At 41.1% G+C, this 27,128-nt stretch overlaps 1 protein-coding gene across 1 annotated transcript in view; it reads left to right on the forward strand.

Moving 5' to 3' along the window:
* The window catches only part of Ophn1 (oligophrenin 1), a 297,092-nt gene extending 271,028 nt beyond the window's left edge, over positions 1 to 26,064 (forward strand). The window contains exons 21-25 of the mRNA XM_074062757.1: positions 5,848 to 6,171; positions 15,817 to 15,970; positions 17,078 to 17,128; positions 20,989 to 21,030; positions 22,564 to 26,064. Of these exons, the coding sequence (XP_073918858.1) occupies positions 5,848 to 6,171; positions 15,817 to 15,970; positions 17,078 to 17,128; positions 20,989 to 21,022 (563 nt within the window). The 3' untranslated portion in view covers positions 21,023 to 21,030; positions 22,564 to 26,064. The remainder of the gene's footprint in view (positions 1 to 5,847; positions 6,172 to 15,816; positions 15,971 to 17,077; positions 17,129 to 20,988; positions 21,031 to 22,563) is intronic.
* Positions 26,065 to 27,128: the final 1,064 nt, after the last annotated feature.

Genomic DNA, 27,128 nt, shown 5'->3' on the forward strand with positions numbered 1-27,128 from the left:
TAAAGGAAGCTATCATGGTCCCTTGGAAGGCCAGGGGAGGATCCAAGATGTTCTTAGATTGGTGTCCGCAATACACTGAAATGTGTGGGCAAGGTGCTTTCTCCATGATCTGAGATTTTAAATTCAAGTAAAGCTAAAGTGGATTGTAATTACTATGTTCCAGCTACTGTGCTAGGTGCTAGATGAAATTATGACATTCCCTGGCATCAAGGAGCTTGTAGGATAAAGAGAGACATAGGTATGTGAACAAATACATGTCACCCAATGGAGTAATTGCTAGCATGTAGAGTGCACCGTTTCTGCATGGGTTTCAGCCCCCTGCTACTGCACCAAGACCACTTATGTCAAGGCTATCAATAGTTTCCAAGTGGCCAAACCAAACAGCCACTCTGCTGTTGCTATCATACCCAATGTGTTAGTTTTATCATCACTGTCACCAAATACTTGACAGAAACAACTTAAGGGAGAAAAGATTTTTTTTGCTTCTGGTTTCAGAGCTTTCATTCCATCATAACAGGGAGGACATGACAGAGTAGAACCCAGCTCACATTATGGTAGACAGGAAGCAGAACAGAGCTATAACAGGAAGGGGCCAGGGCAAGATATAGCCCCCAAGGCCACACTCCCAGTGACCTACTTCTTCCAGATAGGCTCCATCTTTCACAGTTCTCCTACTTCCCAACAGTCACTTCAAGTTTTGAGTCCATCAGTGGGTTAAAACCATTAGGCCAGAGTCCTCATGATCTAATCTGCTCTGGAAATACCCTCATGGACACACCCAGAGGTGTGTCCAATCAAGATTAAGCCATCACACCCAGCTTGTGAGCAGCATCTGACACAGTTGACTAACTCCTCCTCTTTGAATCACTGAACTTGGCTTTCCAGACACTAAACCCTCTTTTTTTCCTCACTAGAAATTATGTCTCAGTCTCCTCTGCTGGTTTTTCTTCTCTTTCCAACTTCAACATGTTGGAAGGTCCTAGAACATTTTTCTCACCTTTCTTCTCTATGTTATCTTCCTACATGATTTCATTAAGTCTCTTGGTTTTAAACATCATTTAAACACTGAAGATGATTTCCAAATTTTTATCTGTGGGACTGTGTTGTCACCTCGAACTTCCTGCTTGACTATTTTCTTTGGATGACTCATGGGCATCTCAAATTCAGAATGTACAAAGCAAAATTATTTTTGATGCTAAGGATGAAACCCTGGGTCTTCCACATGGTAGGCACACATTCTACCACTGAGCTACATTCTGCAGCCCAAAACACAATTCTAAGATTCCCTACAGTTCCTTAACCTACTCCTACTCTGATCGCTCCCATCTAAGTACCTGGCAGCCCCAATGATCTGTTTGCTAAGGTCCAGAGCTTTGGGATCATCCTTTATGACTCTCTTCCTTCATTTCCTCACATCTGATCTGTCAGCAATTCTTGCCTGCTATTCGTACATATCACAAGCTAAATCCAGGTGCTTTCCTGCTTTTTCTTCCATCCTGGCTGAGCCTCCATTTTCTCTTACTTATTGTGCTTACTTGCCTTCTTGCTGCCTCTAATCCGTTCTCTTACAGCCAGTAAACTCCAGGTCCTTTAAAAACTGTAAAGCAGACCATATCATTCCCTCTGCTCCAAACCTTTAGTGACCTTGCTTCATGTTTAGAATAAAATTTACATTTCATGTTGTATTGGATGACCTTTGCTTATTTCTCTGACCTTCAATTCTGCAATTCATGGTCTCACTGTCCCCTTTGCTCCCTCTTCCGTAATCTCATTGATGTGGTTATTCCTATGGCCATCAGGCTTACCTAAGGACCTTTGCTTTTGCTGTTGTCTTGGCCCTAAATAGTCTTCCTCCAGAAACTCAAAAGCCACACCCCTTCCTTCAGATTTCAACCAGATGTCAGTTCACAGAGACCTTGTCTGAACATTCTAGTTAAATAGTTCTTTTTTTTCTTCCAATCACCCTTGTCCCTTTGCCTTGCTAGGTTTTATTTATATTGCCTGCTACTACTTGTTGACATGTTTATTATGCCTTTCCCATTAGAATGTAAGATCTATTTTATTGCCAGCCAGTAGAATAATTCCTGTGATAGGTTGCATGTGTTCAGTACATAGTTTTGGAGTGAATGAATGGATATATAAAGAACAATGAGGAAAAAGGGATTATGTAGCTTAAGGGCACACTTCCATGGAGGAGATGAGCTGCCATTCAAGCAGCTTGAATTCAGGAACATTGAATGCCTACTCTATTTCTATAAACTCATCATTATGTAGTAAATTTGCTTATTTACCATCTCCCCAAATATAAATTCTGTACCAGCAGAAACTTTTGACACACTGTATCCTGAGCACCAGCAGAATACCTGGTACATGATAAGTACTCAATTAATGAGTGCAGTAATTGAGTGAACTGGGTGTCAGTAGGTCTGAAGTCTAATTTCATCTTGGCCACTAGCTGTATCTCTCTCTAAGGCTCAATTTGCTCCTCTATGTGGTGAGGGCTTTGTGTCAGATCTCAGTGAGGCTACCCAGTCTAGACATTTATATTTTACTTTTTTAGATTGATATATGGATCACAAAACATAAAATTCACCCTTTTAAATTACATAGTTCTGTAGTTTGAGTATATTCTGTGCAACTATCTAATTTTAGAAGATTTGCATTTACCCCTCAAAGAAACCCTGTACTTTCCAACTCCCTCCTCTCCCAACCCATGACAATGACTAATCTACTTTATCTATCTATAGACTAGCCTGTTCTGGACATTTCATATAAATGGAATTGTACACTTTGTAATCATTTGTGGCTACCAAGTTATTTCACTTACAATGTATTAGGTTCATCCATGTTGTCACACGTGTCAGTATTTCATTCCTTTTTTACTTACCAGTCTAACAGTTGGGAAACATTTGAGTTCTATTCACTTTTTGGCTATTATGCATAATGCTGCTGTGAGCATGCATGCACAGGTTTTTGCATGAATGTCTGTTTTCGATTGTCTTGATTATATACCAAGAACTAGATTTGCTGGGTTGTCTCATGGTGGCTCTATATGTGAATTTTTAGAGAAGAGTTAAGCAATTCTCCAAAGCAGGTATGCTGTTTAACCACCACCAATGGATGAGGGTTCTAATTTGTCCATAGCCTTGCCAATACTTGTTATAGTCTGACTTTTTGTTTCTAGCCATCCTAACTGGTTGTAAATCTATGATCTCATTTAATCTTCTGCATTCTTACGTGAGCTCCTCTTTATAGGGAAGTCATTAGACGCTCAGAGAGGGCAAGTTGTTTGCCTAATTGCTACCATTACCAAATGGCAAAACAGTAATTTGCATCTACCTGTCTTATCCTAAAGCTCATTTACCTCCATTATACTTCCCATAAACTGTCTAAATACTGTTCTAAGAAGGAACTGATCCTTCCACTCACCACTGTTCTTTACAAATAACAATTCAGTATCTTACCTCCAAACTTATTATTCACTTTGTAAATATCATTTCAGTGAATCTTTCTAGCAGCGTCTTGGACTGCTTTACATACTGTATCTAAGCCCTGTTCATTCTTCCCCCAACTCCCTCTGTTTTTAGATAATTCCATTTAATGTAAACTTAACCATTCAGATTCTATCATAAAGTGATAGTATCTAGAAGAATCAAGAAGCACAAGTTTCCTAAGGAAAATTTTACTGATGCCTCTAGTTTTTTCTCTCCCAAAGGCCCAAGAAATGAAGTCAAATTGACTCTATGATTTTATTTTCTTCATAAAAAACAAAACATGGAGCTTAGAACTGGATCACTTGCCCCTTTCTGTTCTTATCTCCTACCAATTCAAAATGCTTGCATCTCTTCAGCGTTCTCTTAGATCTGTAGTTGGGCTCAACACAATTTTCTTTGTGGTTTTAGTTTTTGTCTGGAAAATCGGCTCAGTCTGCCCACCATAGCCACTCTGCTTCCTGTCATAATGCCATTTTCCCTGGGTTTATGGAGAATCCTTGACCAGCTTATACTGTCTCACTTTGTGAGGTTCCCCATTGGTCCTACCACTTCAATTCCTTGCCCTGGAGCCGGGTTCCTTTAGGGTCACTCCTGCCAATATTGGGTTTCTTTGATATATTGGGGCCACACAAGGGCCTGGCCCCATCCTGGGAAAGTAACATTGAAGCAGGGACAAGGATTAAGCTGGATGTTACTGCAACCACAGTCCTACCATGATTAAGGGAGGGATATAAGCACCGAAAGCCCATTCTACCTCTGTAACAGAGACTCTGTCTCTCTTTGCTGATGCTGTTCCAGGTTAGCTCCTCATCAGCAGTCCCATAACAGGACTCCCTACCTCTCATCTCTCTGGTCTAATCTGGGCTTTTCACAATGACCCTAAAAGGATATTCTAAAAACAGAGATATTTTTCAATTTTTATTTTACTTTTGAATTAGTGCACATGAAAAATTCAAGGGGGCCTTCATTGTGATTATCCCATACATGTCTGCAGTATACTTGGAACAAGTTCACCTCATCCATTATTTTCCTATTTCCTCCTCCCTCCTCTCCCTTTTTTCAAGAAGTGCAAAAACACAGATTTAACAGTGCTGCTTTTATGGCCCCACCCTCTGACAAAAGTTCTTGTCCTTTGTGACTCAGAGATAAAGTTCCTATTCCTGTGTGTGACATTCGTGGTCTTCATAATTTAGCTGGAACAAGCTTAACCTAATCTCCAGCTACTCACACCTTTCATCTAAGCCAAACTAAATTAGTTGTTGTTTATATTTGCTTAGAAAAACCCTGATTTTTCTCTCCTCCAAGTTGTTCTTTGTCTGAACAATCTTGTTTCATCTCTACTTTCCACCCATTCCCCAACCAGTTGTCATCTCATTTTACCTGTAAATGTTGTAGTGCTTATCTCTAAACGATAAGGACTCTTTTTAAGTAAGTAAAATTAAATAATTCCTTAAGATCACTACCTGCCAAAATTACTGGGGGAAAAAAATCAATGATCTGGTCAGCATCTAAATTCTTCTATTATCTCATTTAAAAAAATCAGGCTCCAAATAAGAACATGTATTACAATTAGTCACTAACTCTCTCAGATCTCATTGTGCTGAGCAGAACCTATGTTCTAAAGTAACAAACTCCCATCTAGTTTTATATTACAAAGGAAAGTGACAGATTTCTTACTATAGGTGTTACCAATCTAGGAGTTCATTGATGGTTTCATAGGGCCCTGTGAATCACTTAAAATTAGTTTTCAAATTTTTTACTGTATTTGTGTAGCATAATTTTTCTATGGAGAGAGTCTCTAGTTTTAATTACGGTCTCTTTAAGACTCAAAATCACTAAAAAGCATGTGTCAATGTCAGAGAAATTGTAGATTGCAAAGGCTGGGGGAAGAACATAGTGTCTATTTCAGGGCTTCTTTATGGGGGTGGAGAAAGAATTTAAATTCTGTTATGTTTATTAACTCAAAATTTGAGAGACCTTAACACAGTACTTTTGAGACAAATGGACAAAAATTAACTGATGTCTTTATTTAGAAAAATAGAATATGCAATTAATTGGAGACTCCAAGTCCCTTTTGAATTACATTTCCCTTTGAATAAAACAACTTGGTATATTGTGGTCTACTGAATTATGGTGGTAAAAATCATACTTGGATCTTGAGTTAAATTCCCTATTTGAATGGGACCTGTAACTCCACATGAATTGGAGAGGGCAGAGACTGTGGGACTACATCCCACAGTGATAGCAATTTTGAAAATGTGTACATATTTTTAAAACTGTGTATGCATGTATCAAAATGAAATGGTTTTAAAGGTCATCATTAATCTTTCCTCTTTGCACCAACTTTTCCCAGATGAAGTCCAACATCAAACACCCAATGGTACTATCACTAGCACCCTGGAAGCTCCCAAGCTGCCACAACATCTCAAACTACCTATTCAGAGGAGTGGGGAAACTGATCCTGGGAGGAAGTCCCCAAGCAGGCCTGTTTCAGATGGCAAATTGGAGCCCTGCCCCGAGGTGGATGTGGGGAAGTTGGTGTCTAGGCTACAGGATGGAGCGACCAAGGCTACACCAAAGGCCACCAATGGACCTGTGCCGGGCTCTGGGCCCACCAAGAACTCCTCTTTCCACATAAAGAGACCGGCTCCCCGGCCCCAAGTTCACCATAAGGAGGGTAAGTGCTTGGTAATCTTGTGGGAAGCAGAATTGAACCCAACTACTTTGCATCTGGGATTGAAGAGGTCTTTTGTTCTCATTCTGTTAGCACTCTCACTGGAATAGTGGGTGAGACCATAAAAGCCATTTGCAACAATCACTAGAATGTACACTGTATGAGGGCAGGGGTTTTGGCCTGTTATATTTTCCTCCATATCCCAAGTGCCAAGAACAATGGTGGACTGGCACATAGTAGGCGCTTGTTATTTGTGGAATAAATGATAAGCAATAATAAATTTTTTACTTTAATTACTGTTTCTATCTTCTATGTGCCTGGCACTGTTCTAGGTGCTGATATACTGTTTCTTATTCACATGACCCTTCTGTGAAGAATATATTATTTTTACTTTTTAATTAAAAAACTGAGGCTCCTAGATATATGTGACTTGTTAAAGACTCGCAGCTGGTAACTACAGAGCCAGGAATTAAATATAATCACATCTGGCAGGTGCCAAAGTCTGTATTGTTTCCATAAAGGCAGAACTATCACTTTACCTTCTAATAAGAAGCTTTGAATCTGTGAACCATTGTTTTTTACATTTTCAGTTTCTAGTTTGAGAGAAATAGAAATGAAGGGGCACAACTTCTGCAAAACTCTGAACTTTAAAAATTATTACAAATTCAAGATGTGGCTGACCTCTACAAATTTAGTTGGCTATACACATGGAAGCTCATGTTGAGAGGTTGGGGTTGAGCCAGAGGGGAGTTTTAGAGGATATAATTCTATCAAGATAGTACAGTATAATGGAAAGAATATGGACTTCAGTATCAGAAAGTCTTGACGCCAAATTCTGGCTCTCTTTGTAGCTAGTTGACCTTCTAAATGTGTGCCTTATGTGTTTATATCTTGTCTTATTCTGAAAAGGTTTTAAGACATTTTACAATATAGCCAAATGTAAAAGCCTAAAAATAGTTCGGCTGGACTGGGGCTGAAGCTCAGTGGTAGGGTGCTTGTCTAGCATGTGTTTGGCCTCTGGGTTCTCTCCTTAGCACTGCAAAAAAATTGAGTAAGAAAATTTATTTGACAGCTGTTTATTGAGTATTAACCATGTACCTTGCCCCATTCTAGATGCTGAGAACATATGAATAAAAGACATACAGGGTCCCTAGCCTCTTGAGGTTTAGGGCAGAGCTTGGCAGACTATGAATAAAACCCACTGCCTCTTTATATGGCCCACAAGCTAAGAATTTTTTTTATATATTTTTAAGTGTTTCAAAAAACATAAAAAAACTAATATTTCATGACATATGAAATTCAGCGTTGTGCCATAAATACTCCTACATTTACATATCATCCAGGGCTGCTCACACAGTGCAAACTGCAACAGAATTGAGTTAGGAGAAACACAAAGCTTATGGCCTGCAAAGCCTAAAATGTTAACTCTCTGACCCTTTACACAAATAGTTTGCCAACTTCTGCGTGAGATTCTAGAGTGCAAGCAAGAAAAATGAGGCCTTGGATGGCGGGTGGGGGGGTGGGGGGGAGAGGATAGTAGGGAAATGACAGGAACGGAACTGGTATGCAAAACGTTTGCCATGAAGCCTTACATTTTTGCTGAAATAGCATCACAGTATTGGCTCCAAACTTTCTAAAGAAAACAAAAAGAAACCTCAATGGTTACATAATTCTAAGTTCTTAAGGGAAAACAAGTCCTTTTTCCAGGTAAAGCACTTTTCTGTTTTTGAGGTCAGGGTAAACGTTCTGCCATGAATTGTGGCACAGAAAAGAACAACTTCGGTACTGGCTGATAGCATTATCTTAGAGCACAGTTTAGTAAAAACTCTACTGTTTGGAGCCAGTACAATTTCCATGGTGTAATTGACCCTGAATTCTTTGGTTTGATCTCCTGATGCATCTGTGTGATCACAGTTATTTAACCGTTTTGTGACTTGCTTTCCATATCTGTCAAATGGGAGAATTAGCTCACCCTACAGAATTATTGCTAGGATTAAAGGGAATAACAAATAAAACATCTGGCATGTAATCAACATTCAAAATATGAGATTAATTCCCTCCTTCTGCCTTACCCTCCCTCCCTGAAATGTGCCTCTCCTTGGAGGCAGCCAAGAAAGGTCAGAATTCTATGTAGTCATTTGCTTCAGTTTATAAGTTATATATTGACCTTCATATCAATCTGGTAGAAAGTTAGGTAACTCCACTTATACTCATGGTAAAATTTGTCTTGCCTGTTGGCAAGCCTTGAGAACAGCCAGATCCTATCAGCTTAGCACACACAGTAACTCAGCCCTCCTAATCAGTTCCGCCTCCACCATCTACTGCGGAGTTCAATCCCAGTGCCATCCCTTCTGCCCCTTCTTCCCCCTCCTGTCCCCTGGGCTGCTGGTGGCAGATGCTATGATCTAATGGTGTCAGTTAATGCTAATACTGATCTGACTTGTCCACTATCAGCCAGACTATCTAAATCTAGGCTGCAGGATCCCCAGACATTGCTTTCGGTCCTAAATCAGTTAGCAACAGGCTGGGGTGATACAGATTTTTTTTCAAAGCCTGAACTGGGATAGTTTAGACCTTAACAGAGGACTAGCCAAGCCTGTGATGTAGTTGCCTCTTTGAACCTTACCCACTCTACCTCTTCACTCTGCTGCCCTCGCTCCTTCCCCATTTTGGCTGCTGCTCTGTGGTAGATTCCTAGGCATCACAACACTTATTTATTAAGCAGATGTTGCAAATAGCTCCACCCCTGAGCTAAGCTGATAGTTGTTAGCTCCTGGTACTGGCCAGCAGCCTGAATGGCAGTATCAGGAGAGTGCTATCACCTCAGCTGACTTCTGCACCTCCCAGTTGTCACTCCATTTCAGCTCTGTTGTTCAGGATGCTTCATTGCTTTAGTGATCTAAATGTACCACTGCCCTTTCCTCTCATCTTCACCCTTTACAATAATCCACATTTGAGTGGACTTGCTAATGCTCCACATTTTTCTCAACAATTAAAAATTACAAAAGCACGGTCCATGTTAAATTGCTTTGTTCCATGATAATCAACTTGGCAATAAAATCAATGTTGTTTGCTGATAATTTTGTTCAGGGCCCTTTTCTATTCCAGGTATGGAGTTGAATAGTCCTCTAAGGTAGGTTTTACTCTCCTCATTTCATGGAGGGAAGACTGAGGCTCAGAGACATGAAACATCTTCCCAGAGTCACTCAGGTTAGAAATGAGGCCCAAACCTAGGCTTCTTAGGTCCAAGATTAGGACTCTTTATACCATATTCTTATTTCTTTAGCTGCTTTACCTCTTTTTCCTTTCTGTTTTTCTAACAGGGACTCACATTTGGGAGGTGCAAAATTATATATGACCCCTTTTCTTTCATTTGATGTTGTTGCCTTTTACCATTCCTACTTTTACAAAAGGCAAGTGTGTAGCTCCATAGAGGGATTCATGACTAGGAAGGAGAATTATATACCATCTGTGTACATGTATTTGCACACTTATCCAGACATAGACCTATGCAATGGAGAGAGACCAAGGTGAAAAGCTATGATCCTGCCTTCCAAAAGTTCATGATGAGGTTGGCATGCAAGCAGTCAGTCCCAGCCCAGTGTGATCCATGTTCTAGTAGGGGTGAGAATAAATTCTAGTAAGAACATGGGTCAAGGAGCCCTTCATTCTGCCTGAGGTATTGAGGTAAAAGTGGAGAGCATACCACACACTGGGTCCCTATGACAAATGGGTTTAGAGCCCTTCTTAGCTTATTTCCTCTGTCTTGAGAGAAAAGACTCCATGTAGTGGGATGAAGGATCCTTGCAAGACCTTGCTCGGTCATAGAGCCATCAGTTCTCCACTGGAGTGACTAATGCTGTGAGTGGCATTTGCATCTGCTCTAAAAGTATTAGGAGTAGACTTTCTCCTGCACTAATGGGCGTTGCTGGCTGCTATCCACATTTTCTTGTTTGGACTCATTATGCTTTAATGATCTACTATTTGGTTTTCATTCCCTCCCTTTCCTGGAGTCTAACTTCTAATTTTTCCACAAAGATAATTAATGGCTAAGAGAGAAGGACAACTTTAAGATGAGTATGGAGGCGTGTCCTAGAAAGAAAGAGATCATTCTGAAACACTGGGAGAATGTACAAGAGTAAACAACCTCCTGCTACTTTGCCCTCTGGTTGGATGTAAATAAGTATAAGGGAAGGTAGAAGAAAGTTGCTTAGGGTTGAAGACAAGGCCATTAGGTCCCAAGAAATCTACAAATGCTAAGATTCTTTGGTTACCATCATATGACAGCCTGGGGAGGGAGTGAACAGATTGGGCTGGAGAGGGAGATCAAATCTGTAGTGAAGCCTAGGTTGTGGCTAAGGTTAAAAAGAAATTAAAAGTAAGTACAGTTTGGTAGAAAGACCATAAGTTTGAGAGATTTTGTAGTTGAAAGCCCAGCCTTTAGAGTCTTACAGATGTGAGTTTGAATCCTGGCTCTGCCTTTTTCTAGCTATGAGACTTTGGGCAAATCATAACCTTGCCGAGCCTTTCTTTTCTCATTTCTGTAATGAGGATAATAATTCTGACAATTGGATTGCTGTAACAGTGAAGTGAGACATCTGTGTGCTTGGCCCATCCTGAGTGCTCAGTAAATGGTAGCAGTTGTTTTGCTTTGACAAGAGACCATTACTAGCTACACGGTTGTAGTTAGGTCAGCTCTACTTCTTTGAGCTTAATTTCCTCACTGGAAGTGGGGACAGTACCTCCACTGCAGGCAAGCTTTTTGTGGGGATTAAGTCAGATGAGCTATTCAAAGCAAAAATAGTGGCTTAAGAAGTGATAGAACTAGTAGTAATACTAGTTCTATATATACTAGTGATAGAACTAGTAGTAATACTAAGCTCTTAGGAAATGGAAGGAATGGGAGATGGGGGTGTCTGCTCTTCTGTATTCTAGAGCCTAGGAGAAGCCTCAAGGAGAAGCCTCAAACCTAACATGAAGATGGTATAAAAGAGCCTTAAAGCTATATTTCCACCCTCACCCTGTGTCTGCCTATGCACATGAAACGTCCAGAAAGAGGCAAGCCATCACTGAGGGAAGGGACAAGGAAGGATTCTTAGCCATTCTTCTAGGTCCAGCTCAAGTCTCATTTGGTCTAGGAAGCTTTCTGACAATCGTGCTCCAGAGACCTCTCCCTTACCTCGCTAATTTGAGCACACAAGTTTGGCTCAAGTTTGTGGACACTGAGTTGTAGTGTTCACACTTCTATCCCATGAGTATGCCTTCTCTCCCCAGTTTGGTTTTAAGACCCCGGAGGGACTCTGTCAGATCATTTGCATGCACTCATTGTGAGAGCATAAGGCGGGGCACAAAAGCCCTCATGAAACTCTCAGTGTATGGAATGCCTTTCACTTTACATTTCAGAATAGCCCTAAAGCTTGGGGCATCATGTTTGTGTGTGTCACCTTCAGCCCAGCTAGAGACCTAAAAAGGGAAAGATTTCTCCATCGTCCTTCTAATAGGCTGGACTACATTTTTCTTTACTCAGTAAATATTTGTTGATTATTTGCCAGTAACACGCAAAGCAAATTACTTGGGTCCTGGGTAATACAGAGACGAATCCCATCTGGCTCTTACTCTCAAGTTGCTCCCATTCTAATAGAAAAGATAGAGCCATGAATAAAGAGCCAAAGTACAGAATTCAAAGTACAAGACGATCAGTACTTTAACAGCCAGAGAAAGGAACTTGGAGCATCTTAGGCTTCCTAAGAGACATGGCACTTAAGCGGATACAAATTTGGGCATGCGGGAATAGGATAAAGAGCATCTTGGAAAGTGATGAGTAATTGTAAGATTTGTGCATGGAACAATAAATAACACTATTTGGACTGTAGGATATGTGATTCTTATGGTGGAAAGCTAGATCAAAAAGGATAGCTGAAGCCAAATGGAAGAGGATAGTGAATGCCAGGTTAAACATTTCTGGGTATGTTCTGCAGGCAACAGGGAGCCATGAAATGTAAATATATGAGAGGGAGGGAAGAGAAAGAAGGGAGGGAGAGAGGGGGGAAGGAAGGAAAGGAAGAAAAAAGAGAGACAGAAAAGAAACAAAAAATTGGGCCTTCCAATACTCCAAAAGCTACATGTAAAAGTCTGCAGGAAGAGGTAGAGGTCTACAAACATGTATCATAAACTGAGTTCATCTGTAAAACAGTCTAATCTCCCTATTGTACTGGTAGAGAAATGATTTACTGATAGCTACACAAGTTAGTTTTAGTACTAACACTAGAATCCAGGTTTCTTGACTCCTAGTTATATGACTTCCCTGCCTGTCTCACCAGTTTGATATTGTAGCTTAACTGTGACTGAGACAAATTAGAGGCAAGAAAGAACAACACTGGGGTCTTTTAGCCAATAAAACTCTTTGCTGATACTTGAAAGCTTGACTTATAGTGAATCATCAAGTTGGAGCTGCAAATAAAGGGCCTAGACAGATACAAGGTTAATGATGTTTGCTTTCTAAGGCTCTACGTTGATGTCCATTTGGATATGGCTTTAGCTTGAGAATGAATGGGTTTCATATTTGGGGAATGTCATCTGGTTCACTCATCAAGTGAAATGGCAGCCCTAGGATGGACACTGCTTCGTGTGGAAATGTTTTTCTGGCTGTGATAGTGTGGCTTATCGTTCTTTTCTTCCTCTGATGATCAGTAGAAATGGAACAACACTGTCAGCTCCAGTAATCCGGAGCATGCAGTGAGGAAGCAGTGCCATGTAGCCTAGGGGTCTCAACCCAGGCTATACCTGGGGACCATTGAAAATACTTATGCACAGGTCCTACCCCAATCAATTAAATTAGGATCTCTGAGGATGAGGTCTGGGTATTACAGAATTTTTAAAGCTCTTCACGCATTCCTAATGTGTGGCCAGGGTTGAAAACCACTGGGTCACTAATAGTTGAGACTACATGGGCCTCAGAAATCAGATAGACCTGGATCTATTGCTGATAAACTATGAGCTTACTTCTCATCTTCAAGTCTCTTTCCCTCAACTGTAGAAAACGGATAATACTTTCTGCACAAGTATGCCAATGTTAAATAAGAAAAATGTGCATAAAGCACTGAGCAGTTACTTGTACTGAGTTCCACTACTTGGAAAAGAACAGGTGCTCAATAAAATGTAGCTAGATTTTATGCTGGTATTATCATTATCACTAATATTATCCTTTATAATTTTATATTACTACCAATAACAAGACAGCAGACACAGGAGAAAACAGTGGATGTAGAAAGAGGATATGAGTTGAAGTCCTCACTAACTAATGGTTGTGGATGAGTTGGTTCACCTTTCTGAGCCTCAGTTTCCTTTTCTATAAAACAGGAATGATATGTGACCTATCCATTCCTCCCAAGATTATTACGAATATCAAATAGCTATCATGTGGGAGAGTGCTTTGAACAGTACAAAATTTGTTAGAAAAATAGATTGTTATTATTTTGGTTTCTTTTTTATGATGTAATTCTGTATACCCAGCCTAGCATTAAGGCATATTGTGTGTCCATAAATGTAAGATGTAGACCAAGTGGGGAGACAGAATTTATATGTGTGTGCATGAGTAATGTTTGGTCACTCCTTCATTAATACTTATATTCTCATCCTCTCTTTTCATATCTATTTCACCAGAATCGTAGGTGGGTAAGTTTAAAGAAGTGCACACAGAGCAATGTAAAGCACTTTGGGAATATTTACCTGGATAGAACTTCTGTATGCCTACTCTGCTAGAGTGCTCAGAGGGGAAAGATTTGGGCTGGGTCTTAAGGGATGGTTACAATGCAGGTGACATGAGATCAGGAACACATAGAGATAGGAAAAGAAGCAGGACAGAATCTGACATTTACTTCCCCTGATGTGTGCTAGGCACTATTTATAGGTCAATCACCTTATTATACCCATTTCCAAGATGAGAAAATGATAGTAAAGAGGTAAAGCAACTATCTAGGTCCCACAGCTTGGAAGTAGCAGAACAAAGCCTCTAAGCCAGGCCTGCCCAATTATAGACTCCCAGCAATTTGTACTACAGCATAATATCTTGCTGAAAAAGAAGATTCAAGGGCTTGCTTTGATGGGGGCAGTGAGACATGTTTGATAGAGCAGAGCTGTTAGTTAAGAGTCCAGGGTTAGTCTCTCAGACAGTGATTTGAGACCAGCTCATAGAAGGCCTTGAATTTATGTTAGGGAGTTTGAACTTTACCCTGTACATTTTAGAGCTGCTGGGAAGGTCTTGAAGGAGAGGGAACACAGTGCAAATTTAAAGTAAAACCTAAAGCGATATTATGTGGCTTCAATTTAGTGTTTTTATGTTTACCTTAAAAATTGAATATCAGAATCTACTGACATCCTTGCATGTTTGCACATGTCTATTTCAATATTGTGTTCATCAGTTCTTGAGCACTTTTTGTGACCCTTTTATTTTTGGTAGTCCTGGGCTTTGAACTCAGGGCCCTGTGCTTGTTGAGCAGCTGCTCTACCACTTGAAGCACTCCACCAGCCATTTTTGATTTAGTTCTTTTCCCAGATAGGATCTCATGGGGTTTTTTTTGACCTGGGGCTGGCCTCAGACTACAGTCCTCCTACCTATGCTTCCTACATAGCGGGGTCCATAAGTACACGCCACCATACACAGCTTATTCATTGATTGGGGGGTCTTGCTAACATTTTTGCCTTGTCTGGCCTGAAAACATGATCCTCCCATTCTCTACCTCCAGCATAGCTGAGATTACAGGCGTGCACCACCACACCTGGCTGATGTTTTTCACTTGATATTTCATATGCATATTTTTGTTTTGACCATGTTCAAATTCTTGTCAGTTTGTGCATAATATGTGTTGGCTAAATGCTTATAAGAATTGAATTATTTGGTTAGCCTTTGTGGTTGGGTTTGACTTTTTGCTGTTAAGATGCATGTTTTTCTGCCAGTTGGTTTTTGTTATGTTTTTTCCTCCTCTTGGACTAATTGTTTTGGGTCTGTTCCTTAAAGTGGAATTATCGGATCAACAAGTATAAACTATCTCACATGTATGATTTTGTGTTTCATCCAGATTGTTCCAGAATGCTTGAGATGGATATTAGATAGAATAAGCCCAGTTTATAGTGCTACTACACTCCTGCCAGAACCATTTTATAAAACAATTACGTTTATTTTTTCTGACTAACCTAGAAACTAGAAATGTGGAGCTAAGAATCTGATTTAGGAGAGTATTATGACAGCCAAGGCCTGGTGAAAAGGACCTGGATTTTAGTGATGATGAATTTATTAAATTCAAATTCATCATCAAACATTTACTAAGCATCTACTATGTGCCTGGCACTATTCTAAACATATTAGTAGCTAATTTCATGCTAAGATAGTGTATTACTGCTCTTGATTATATAGCCGAGGAAATGGAAACTTAGGAAATCATATACCTTAGGAAACCCAAGGTGTATTAGGTTCAAACAAGTGCTTTCTAAAGGGACAGCTGCCAGAAGATCTACAAAAGAAAAAGAGTTGCTGGTGACCAAGAAGAAATGAGGGCCAAGGAAAGTGGTCCAGGTTACCCCAATAGTGGGTTCCTGTTCATGTGTAGTGTTCCATCTGGCTAACTGTTCAAGTGGTGTTCTCTCTTCTAGGGGATACTGAGAGTTTCAGTAAAGTGCGACCTCCAGGAGAAAAGCCAACCATCATCCGTCCTCCAGTGAGACCCCCTGACCCTCCCTGCCGGGTAGCTACTTCCCAAAAGCCAGATATTGTGGCTGGCAATGCAGGGGAAATCCTTTCGTCTGTGTAAGTGATGATGTTCTTCAGCCTGAGCTATAAGCATTAGGAATGCTTTTGGGATCACTATCTCTATGGCTCTTATGTGTATGCAGTGCACAACTCTGGAGCGTGATTCACTCTGTGTTCCAGAGGAGGATTACAGGCCTGCCATGTTTGAGTATTTCCCTTTAGAGATTTCCCTAAAGATGAAGACTTTGAACCGGTTCAAAGTCTGCTAAGAAGACCTATTTTTCTTCACTGCCATGATCTCTGCAGGGTGATAAAAATTACTTCCTGTTTTTAGTGCACTTGGCTCTGGAAATTTCTTTTCTTATTATGCTACTGGTTTTTAAAGTAATTTAATGAACAGATTTTTCATTATACTTGGGCTTTTATTTTCTTCCTTTCTTATAAGCAAAGGGCACACTTTTTTAAAATCTTCCAAAATGACTCAGGTTCACCAGAGAGCCTCTCAGAATAGGGCCTGAGCTGCCAGCCAGCAGCCAAGGAACCAGGGAAGGAGCAGTGAGAACGGGACCAAAGTGGCACTCAGGGACAGTCTGTACGCAATGTGCGTACATTGTTTGGGTTATTTCTCCCCCCTGCCCCCCAAAGCTCCTTTGCTTCCAGGCAGAACCTGTTCTGCTCAGGGACAGTCTTGCTTGGCCATAGCTAGTCTGCCTTGCTTCTCCTCAGCCAGTGACCTCTGTCAGCATACTGCCTTCTGGTCTTTTGCCTGTATCTCTTATTTTCCTTAAGTGTAAAACTGGAGAAATAAGAACAACAGTCTCCACAGCTTCAATTAATTAGCTGAGTATATTTATAAAATGCCAAAAATTACACTTGGAAACCAAAGACTGGTTTCACTTATTTCTCTTCAGAAAAATCAGAATGGGCAACAAACTTAGATCATTCTAGACCAACAGGGAACAAATGCTATCATCTATGCCCTGGGGGTGGGGGGTTGCCTGTGGAGTCTGGGCCGTTTCACATTCTGATATTTTGAATTCTTCCAAAATCTAGGCCTTTTGGCAGCAAAGGCAAGATGGTTCAGTCTTTTGCTCTTTCCATTGCCCTTGGTTGTAACATGTATTCTGGAACAGTTCATGTGACTTGGTTGACTTCTGTTTGCAGGGTGGCTTCCAGGACCAGGTTCTTTGAAACAGCTTCCCGGAAAACAGGAAGGTAAGAGACACAGGCAATAGAAATCACTTTTCAATAAATCATGAGCATCCTGTTGGCTTTCATTCTTACCTTCTGTTTTTCTCTGTAGTGCTCCCTCCCTCTCTTTCTCGTACTCTTTTCCCCAATTTTCTCTCTCAATCTCTTTCTGTCTTTAACCTGTGTCTGTCTTTGTCTCTCTTTTTTCTCTCACTTGTCTGTCATCCTCAGTCTCTTTCAGTCTTTGTGTTTCTCTATGTTTCTGTTTCTCTTTGTGTCATTTTCCTCTGTGTTTTCTTGCCCTCTATCTCTCCGTGTCTATCTGTCTCTGTGTCTTTTCCTTTGCATTTCTCCATCTCTTTCTTTCAGCTCCTCTTTCTCTTTTTCACAAACCTGCATGCACATGCACTCATATATGTACACACACGCGCGCACACACACACACACACATAAGTTGTATTTCAAAAGCTTTGCACCCAATTTATTTTTTATCTTTTATTATTTTTTTATTGTTTTACTTATTTAGACCCTGTTATATTCTAACAAGGCAGTTGACAGGGGCATGTAGAATATAAGTCTACCATAAACAGCTTCAGAATAAGCATGGTTCCCATTTCAAAGGTAAACAGATGACTTTAGCAATGGTAGTCAGACTGGCTGTACAACTAAATCTCCTGGAAAACTTGGAGGAAAACAGAAATCACAGATTGCTGGCTTCTACTCTATAGACTCATTATGAAACAAAATCTCTAGCAGTAGGGTCTGGGAATCGATTTTTTCTTTTATTTCTTCCCTCCCTCCCTCTCATCATTCCTTCCATTTGTTTTTAAAACCTCTCAAATGCAGGTACCAACTATCTAAGGCCTAGGCATTTGGGATCCTTTGAACTAGAACTCGGAGAAATGATTGCTTAGCCTTCAGGGCTTTTTCAGTGAGTTTGTTACACGTTGTTAATCAGAGAGTTTGAAACTGTGCTTCCTAACAAGTTAATAGGAATGAACTCCTCTCAGTGGCCATTTAAAAGCAGAGCAGTATGTCTTTACTAGCAGTGGAACTGGGTAGGTTTGATATCCTTTCATCCATACTGGGAACTGACTCACCAAAAACATGATTCTGCATGGCAGGTAACCCTAGTGCAGCTCTAGGCTGGGTCACATTCCCCTTAGATAATAATTTACCATTTATTTACCATAACAGATGAAGTAAGGTCATGTCCCAAATTTCTCTTTCCAATGGCATGAAGATAAAATTTGGGGGGCTTGGGACATGACTCAATGGTAGAACATTTTCCTAGCATGTGTAAGGCCTGGGTTCCATCCTTAGCACTACAAAAAAGAAGAAGAAAAGTTTGTACTTAGGAGGCTTTAAAAATGGACTTACCTAGCAAGCACAAGGCCCTGGGTTCATCCCCAGTACCAAAAAACATGTAGACTTAACCAAATGTTTACCTTGAGAACAAAAAAGGAAATGAAAATAATGGCGTATGGACACACCTAACTTAAGTTAGGTCTTACTAAAGTGTCAACCTATGAGCAGTACTACTTCCTAGTGGTCCTTTCTCCCTGCCTAAGATAAGCCATTTGAGAAATAAGTGCCAAGGAAATTAAGTTAAGTAAACTAGAATGAATAGAATGAACTGGGCAAATTTAAGAAAAGCATTATAGAGGAGATAACTGAGTTGGGGCTTGAAAAGTAAGTAGAAATACCCAGAAAATATGGAGGAATTGGTCTGTACATTTGGACAGGAAACCAAGGTATCAAGAAGGAAATATGTAAGGAGCATGAACCAAATTCAAAAGAATCTTTAGGGCAGGCAGACTTCCTGTAAGGTTTTGAGACCATGAAAAGATTGGTAACACTGCCACCGGGCTTGAGTTTGTCATCCATTGCTCAGAGAAGACAGACCAACCACAACCAAAGGGGGCTTTGGCCAAAGCAGGCACTTCAGGCTATAGTACCACTCTGCCTGCCCTATATCCAGGCTTCTGGATATAGCTTCTAGGCTTAATTCTGTTCTTTATCCCCAGATTCCATCTAGGAAGGAGTGTAGATAAAACCAAAGTGGATTCATATACCCTCCAATATGTCATGAGCTACCCTCCTGGGTACCCACAGGTTCCTCCCACTCAGCATCCACATAGGGGACACATTCCTTTCTTCTAGGTTCCACCTTGTTACCCACCACTGCATGAGTGCATTCATGTGCTAGCCACTGAGAAAGGTCCTCAGACTAGTCACACATCCAGTGCCTGGCTCCTTTTTGCTTCCTATTTGCATACTGTAGCAAATGACTTTAGCCTGACATTTAAATGACATCTCATCCCCTTTGCCTTCTTCAAAATTAAAAAACTCGAAAGAAAATGAGTAGAGGCTCATCAAGAAGAGAAGCAGGGGAGGGCATTGCACAGGGCCGCTCAGTCTATGAAATCTAGGCTCAAATGTGGGAATGAGAAGAGGGAAGCTTAGCTGAAGGTGAGACCAGGAAAGTGGCTTGGGGCCAGATAGCAAAGGTCCTGTATGACATACTGAGGTGTTTGTTCTTTGTACTGTAGTCCTTTGTGGTCATGGAAGATGTTCAAGCATGACTACATGTTCTGAGCTGCCTGAGCTCTAAGAAGATCACACTGGTGGTAATGTGGAAAACAGATAGGAGAATAAAGATTGGAGGCAGGCAGACCAATTAGGGGACAAATGATCCTGGCAGGAGTTGATGAAAGTCCTGGCCTATGACATTTCCCATAGGAGTGGAATAGAAGGGATGGATTTGAGATCAGTTCAATAAGACTCTGCTGTCTTTTCAAACAAGGGGCATTATAGAAGGAGTGGGAGACAGAAAAGTCAAATTTGAGCTGTTAGGTAGATGGTATAATAATTAATCATAAAGAACAGGTTCTGTGAGAAAGTTGCTGTGCTTGATTTTATTGAGTGATTTTGAAGAAACTGTGGGACTTCCAGGTAGAGATGTCCAGTGGGTAACTGGAACTTAGGCTAGCAGTTGGGGTGGGTCCCACCTGGATTTGGGGGTAGAACTGTTGAGTACAGCCACTGTATAAGTCCATTCAGGGCACAACCACATATACTACAGTATGAATAATAACACTTTGAAGGAAGGTTCCAAATATTGGGTGGTAATTGAAACCGTGGATGGAAATAAGATCATTCAAATAATAGGTATAGACAGTTTCAAGAGAAGAGAGAAAAACAGAAGACCAAGGGCATAACTGTCGGAACTAGCATTGTGTGGGGTACTCTGGCCACACTGTCAGGGAATTTATTCTCCTGGATTATCTCTATCCCTCAATTGTCCCCACACAAGGTTAATTTAAGGTTGACTTAAGCACATCAACAGGGCAGGCAGGGCTGGTTCGGTCTTCAAGATAAGGGAAGATTCATCTTTTACATGGTACTTCCCCTGCCTTCTTTCCCTATTAGAAATGATTACATAATATAGTGTGTGACTTGGGCCAAGTTCAGTGAGGCATCCACCATAGGGAGGATTCTTCTGGTACCTGAAAGATGACTTCATGTCTAAGAGACTGGTTTTGCTAAGCCTACCAAGAGTAAAGTAGCCCAACCTGTAAGCATGGAACTAGATGCTCTGAAGCATCTGGGCAGAATCACTTCCCTGTTTTCATGTGATCTGTTTAGCATTGTGCTAGAAGAGTCTCCATCTCCTTGCTTTGCCTTTCCAGTCCTGATTTCAGAGTCTTATTAAAGTGTCTTAGCCAGGCATGGTGGTACATACCTGTCATCTCAGCACTTGGGAGGCTGAGGCAGGAAGATCTCAAGTTCAAGGCCAGCCTGGGCTACATAGTGAGAGCCTGTCTCAAAAAAATGAAAAACAAAACAAAACAAATGAATTGTCTTTCTTCTTTTGCCTACAGTTCTCAAGGCAGACTCCCAGGAGATGAGAGTTGAAGCCACAGGTATGTGTAGCATCCTCCCCTGATTACAGAACCTTGTTCCAATAAGTCTTCTTCATGTGATCTAAGTTTTTGAGGACTGGAATACTGTGTAGGTCCAGGGAGGTGGGAACTTATTTCCATGCCTCAGTTCATTATCCTAAAATTACATGGTCCTTAATTAAACTTAGTGTCTTTCAATTCTTTGAGGCTTTGTGTGATTTGCGGTCACTTTCCTCTTTCCTTTCATTCTGCCCAGCCAAACTATAGTGTAGTTTTACAGATTGCCTTTTAATCAAATTCACTTGGAATCCTAAACTGTAAAATTTGGGTAAGTACATTTCTTTTTCTTTTTTTTGCGGTGCTGGGGTTTGAACTCTGGGCCTTGTACTTCCTAGGCAAACACTTTGCTATTTGAGCCATGCTCCCAGCCCTTTTTGTTTTGGGGTTGATTTTTAGATAGGGTCTTGAGTTTTTGCCCAGGACTGGCCTGCTCTGCCCTTTGGTCCACCTACCTGTATGGCCTCCCACATAGCTACAACCACAGGCATGCCCAGCTAATTTGTTGAGATGAAGGTCTTGCTAACTTTTTGCCCAGACTGGTCTTGAGCCACAGTCTTCCCAAACTCCACTTCCAAGTAGCTGGGATTATAGACCTGAGCTTTTGCACCCAGCCACATTTCCTTTTTTGAGTGTCAGTTCCCCACTTTGTGAAATGAGAAATTGGAGCCATCTAACTCTGACATTCTTTGAGTCTATAAGGAAACCAGTAACCTCCTTCTTGGTATTGTAATAGGTGCCAAGAGGCTACCTTTGTATCTTTAGAGGGACTTCATTCCTTCAGACTAAATCACTATTTCTGTCATTGCCACCTGAACCTTCATGCTTAGTCCTTTTTAGTTGTCTAGTGTAGAGGACTTTCATATCTCTGATGTCATTCAATCCATATCACATGCCAAAAGTAAGAAGGATAATGTGTATTCTAACTCAACACATAAAGGAACGAAGTTCAAAGGGGATAAATGACTTTGAGGAGACCTGGAAGTTTTGATTGCTGGACTATCCGATTTCTGGCATGACATAAACTAGTATGTGCATAACCAAGACCCAGGTATCTGGAATTTGGCCTGCTATGTGCTCCTTAACCTTCCTTTTCTCTCTGTCACTACCAGTCCTCAGAGGTCCACGGGTAGATAACCTTCTCCTCATCAGCCTCCATAAAGGTGAAGCCCCAGTAAAAGGAAATTGGGAGATATCGTAGAGCCACAAAGGCAGTGACTCTGATTGGGGGTAATCTCAAAAGTTCAGTATCAGACTTCAGCTCTCTCAGGTAGACTTTCTGAGAATTAGACTTAAGGGTGAAGGTACAAAATCTCCAGTCCTGATTATAACCCAACCTGGACCTGTTTCATGGGACCTGAAATATAAGGGCCTTTTTGCAGAGGATCAGCTACCAATTGTAGGCTTAGTTCCCTACCAAGAAAGGCCCATTGCTGAGTGACTGTCAAGTGTTTAACCAGTCCTACCTAATTCCCTGCTTTCTTCTTTCCCTTTCAGGTTTTAAGAGCCTTGGCCTTTGGAGACCCTTTCCAGGTTCTGAAAGGCTCTACTTCAAACCCTTGTGTGCTGCGTCATTTTGTGTTGAAGAGCAGCTCTTTTCTGGCCCTGCACCTTCAGACTCTAGAAGTTATAAAATAAGGGGCACATGTCCTAGACACATGTTTATTTCTCCTATGTATTCGTTTTCATCCCCTCAAAAGGTCTGTTGAGCTCTTGTGACACTGTGAATGGCTGGACTCCCTCAAGACCCAGAATCTGTGGAAACCAAGCTATCCACTGAGTTGACTTGAAGAGGGAAGCCTAGATTTCACTTCTCAGAGCTTCCTGCTTTTTGAAAGGGCCATCAAACCCTGAAAGATCTAAGGATAAAAATCCATCTTAGGGGTCTTATTTTAATTGAAAGGTCACTTGAGTTGGAGGGCATTGCCCCATTTGTTGGAGGGGAGTAGGAATGTTAGGAGAACATTGGAGAATCTTAATACTGAGGATATGGACATTGGTGCCAGGTTGGCGCCCTGGTGCTGCAGTGTGTTGCCAAGAGCCTGCCTGCTCCCATGGGGCCAGTGTGCGTGATGACCCCATAGTGCCCTACCCGCATGTGGGCTTGCCTACAGCTGCTTAGGACAAATTTGCCAAGCATGTTTTGCATGTCAAACAGAGCCTATGCCTCTTTGGATTGTTGTCCTCCTGTTTTCACCTGACAGCTTCCTTTCCAAGCAATCAAGAGAAAGAAAAAAAAAATCTGAAAACATTTTCTTTTAAAAAGCAGACTGTGTTTGTCCTGTTGGAATTCCATTCTTGGTGAAATGCAAGGAAAAGTTGTTCAGATGGGTTGAGGCCCAGCAGTTATCGCTGTTGTTTCATGTTTGCCTCCAGCCACCATGCTCCTTTATCTCCTGAAAGAAAGCCTATGTTAACCCTGTGTTTGTGAATTCAGGAACTGCATGATGCCCCTGAGATGTTATGCACAAGTCCACAACAGTATGCCTTTTCTGGGCAGGTGGTCCATAACATTCTACTGAATTTCAAATGGGCCTGTGACCCAATAAAGGCTAAGAACCAAGGCTTTAAGATAAAAGATTCTTTACAACCCATAAAGTATTTGATTAGAAGGGCCTTTCAAATGCATTTATTCTAACAGCCTAGTTTACAGGCAGAGTAAGTTAGTGACCACAACAGGACAAGATCCCAGGTCCCTGGGCTCCTATATAAGATTCTTTCCATAACATCACATTTATCTAGCAAGGGGCATTATGGTTGGTGGCTTTAATGGCCATCATTTTGAGGGTTTGGCTTTTTTATTTTTCTTGAGCCCTACATATTTGCTACTAAGTGGAAAATTTCAAGATCTAAGCACCTGGTCCCCTTTACCTGGTCCTTGTCTGAATCATTGAAAGGGAACTAAAGCTCAGTGTAGTAGGTCAGACATCTGAGGAATAGACATTTCTCAATCCTGTCCATTTAAGGGAAGCTGCTGGAAAAAGTATCACTGTGCAGATGCCTGGACCTCAGCCGGTCTTCAGGGTCTGTAAAATTATTGATGCGGCCCAGTGTGAAAGTGTTTTCTTACTTACACTCTTCTCGTAGTATAGAGAGAGAGAGGAGAGAGAATGCATTCATATATGTCCAAACCAACTCTGAGATGCCACTAGGCAGCATTACTGAAAAGCAGTAGTCCATTTCAGGACTGAACTCCAAACATGGTTTATTTGTGAGTTAGGAACAGGTAGGCCAAATACATCAAGAGCCTTTGTTCAGGTAATTGAGGGGAACTTGGTGCTGTTCTAAACCAACATGTGTGCAGGTGACCCCATTGTACTCTCCACTCTACTCAGTCTCAAAGGCCACATTGCTAAAAATACCAGGAGCAAGAGAGTCAAGTGATCATTATTCCATCTGCTAGTCATTATTGAAAGGGAATCTCTCTGAGGCTTGCTGGCCTCTTGTTGAGCCCTGGTCTCTGTCCTGTTATATGACTGACTGAAACAGGCAGATGAGCAGAATTTGGTCACAGAAGCAGTGTCCAGTGGGACTTCATTACCTTTGGAGATAGTAAAGACATAGTTTAACTGGCTTTCTTTGGGGAAAATATTATTGAGAGGCAGAGAAAGGCATTAAAATCCTAGTGGAAGAAGTATCCAGAAACTTGGCAATGACATTAATGTGATTCCTGGGACACAGAACAAGAGCCAAGGCTGGCAAGTTGGGACCACCAGTCTTGTTGGAGGCCAGGGAGCAGTGTCTATTTATCTCTGTCCTTGTTCTGAGCTGTCCCCAGAGAATTAAGCACAGGGCCTCCTTTTGTCACTGATTCAAAGAGCAAAAGCTTCTGTGGTGAGGTATGCCATCATGGACTGAGATTGGCTTGGCCTTGGCTTGATGGATACAAAATCATTCAGAAGAGGCTGTGGAAAGAGGGTGACAATCAGAGTGGCAGCTATGGGAAATTATCAGCATACCTTGGCCAGTAAGTCAGAGAACTGGCAACAGATGAACTGTAAGTCTTGAACTGACAGCGATAACAAAGGAGCTAACACGTATTAAGCACCCACTAAGAGCTAGGTGTTCATAATACATTATCTCATTTCATCCTTACAACAATCATGCAAGTACTTATCTCATTTTACAGATAAAGGAATTTGTGGCCCAGGTGTTTAAGTAACCAGCTCAAGGGTACAAAGTAAATAACAGCAAAGTCCTTGGCTTCACCATTTTTCAAAGGAAAAAGGTCTGTGTTTATGTCTCTGTACTCTGTCAGTATGTTACCAAGGTTGTAGCATGCCCAATTTCAGTCCAAAAAACTGGTGACAACCACACACATATAGTTGGAGAATCAGGAAGGGTCTCTGTGCCTCTGTGATACTTAATGACTTGGGTCAAATCCCTACAAAGTTTTTCTGTGGTGACAGCAAAAGTCAAGAGATCATGCAGAAAAAGAAATACTATTGAATTATTATTTTCAAAGTTTTAAAATAAAAAGAGGTATGAGGGGTGTCTAGCCAGCAAAGGGCAAAACTAAGCATCCAATTTTAATAGTAAAATAGTGTCATATAGAGTATTTCTAAAATGATTGGCTACCATTGGGAAGAATCCTTCTCTGTTCAAGAAGTCCCTTGGTTCTGTAATAACTGCCCAAAATAAAAGAGTAGAGGAAGTAGTTCTGCAAGTAGAAAAGAATTGCTTTTGAGAGAATGTAGATCAGTGATGCTACCATTAAAGTAGCAGCAGAAAAGTGGCCTTGACACCATTAGAAGCCCAGTAAAAGCTTAGAAACAATAAAAAAGGCAGAGAGACACAAGATAATTAGATGAGATATTTTCCATGAAGAAAAGCCTTCATTTTCATGGGGAAAGGAAGCACTTGATGCCAAGGACATTACTAGAGGGCTTAACAGATTGCCTATGTGAACTATGTGTGTGAAATCAATAAGAAAAAAAATGAGATCCTGGGGCCCATTCATGTGACCTTCAATAAAGTATGCAGACTATCTAGCATAAATGGTCTCCATTTGCAGTTTTGTCATGAAAACAATGTCAGGAACGACACTGCCTACTGCTCATGTTGTCTTCTACAAATCTAAGGATATCTAAGTACAGAATTCTTTTGACCTAGGAGTCTTCCTGTACTGTCCACTTCACAGCACAGCTTTATCATTCCCTCAGGCCTCCTGACATTACTATGTGATAGCTGACAGTCCCATCTTACAGGTCAGGAAACTCGAGGAGCAGGGATATGAGAAATGATTTGCTCAAGATCATACACTAGGAATTCATAAAAATCAGCAATGGAAGCTATAGAAGGCTTCCTATTTCTAACATGCCACACTGTTCCTCACTATTAGAAAAAATCCCAAAGGTGAATGGAGAAGATGGTTAGAAATAAAGCTGATGAAAACATCTGCAAGTGTTGCTACTCAAAATGTGATCCATCTTGAGCCTCAGCATCAACATACCTGGGAGCTTGTTAGAAACACAGGCTCTTGGGATCTTCCCCAGACACCTGGAATCAAAATCTGAATTTTAACAGGATTCCCAAGAGATTCCTATGCACATTAAAGTTTGAGAAGCACTGGTTAAGGCTGATTTGATAGGTTGAGAGTGGTTGGTAAGATCGAGTCCACAACTGCCTTCTTCTTGCATTGCTTTGCATGTGGCATTGTGCTTCAGTGACATTTTGTAATGGTGAAAGCAGTGTGGGGAATTAAAACGACTGAAACTTACTTGGCTATCAAGCTGAGCAAAAGAGGTAGTGGAAAAGCAACATGGGGCAGATGGAAAGAACTCTGTGTAGGAGCTATAGGGGTCCAACAACACCTTTGTCACTGCCTCTGTAGAGCAAGTCCCTCTACCTTTAGGCTTCAAATCGTCTACCATTAGAGCCAGGTAGTTTCAAAGGGCCTTTCAGTCTTGACATTCTCTTATTCTCACAGCCTTTGTTGTAAAGAAAATGGACAGTTTCACTGGTCTTTGGCTGTAGTGTACCTCTTTCTTTTTCTTCCTTTCCTTTAGCTCCCTTTCCTTTCCTTTTTTTTTTTCTTTCTCCCTTCCCCTTCCCCTTGAAAT

The sequence above is a fragment of the Castor canadensis genome, chromosome X, assembly GCF_047511655.1.
Source record: "Castor canadensis chromosome X, mCasCan1.hap1v2, whole genome shotgun sequence".
Classification (NCBI taxonomy): domain Eukaryota; kingdom Metazoa; phylum Chordata; class Mammalia; order Rodentia; family Castoridae; genus Castor; species Castor canadensis.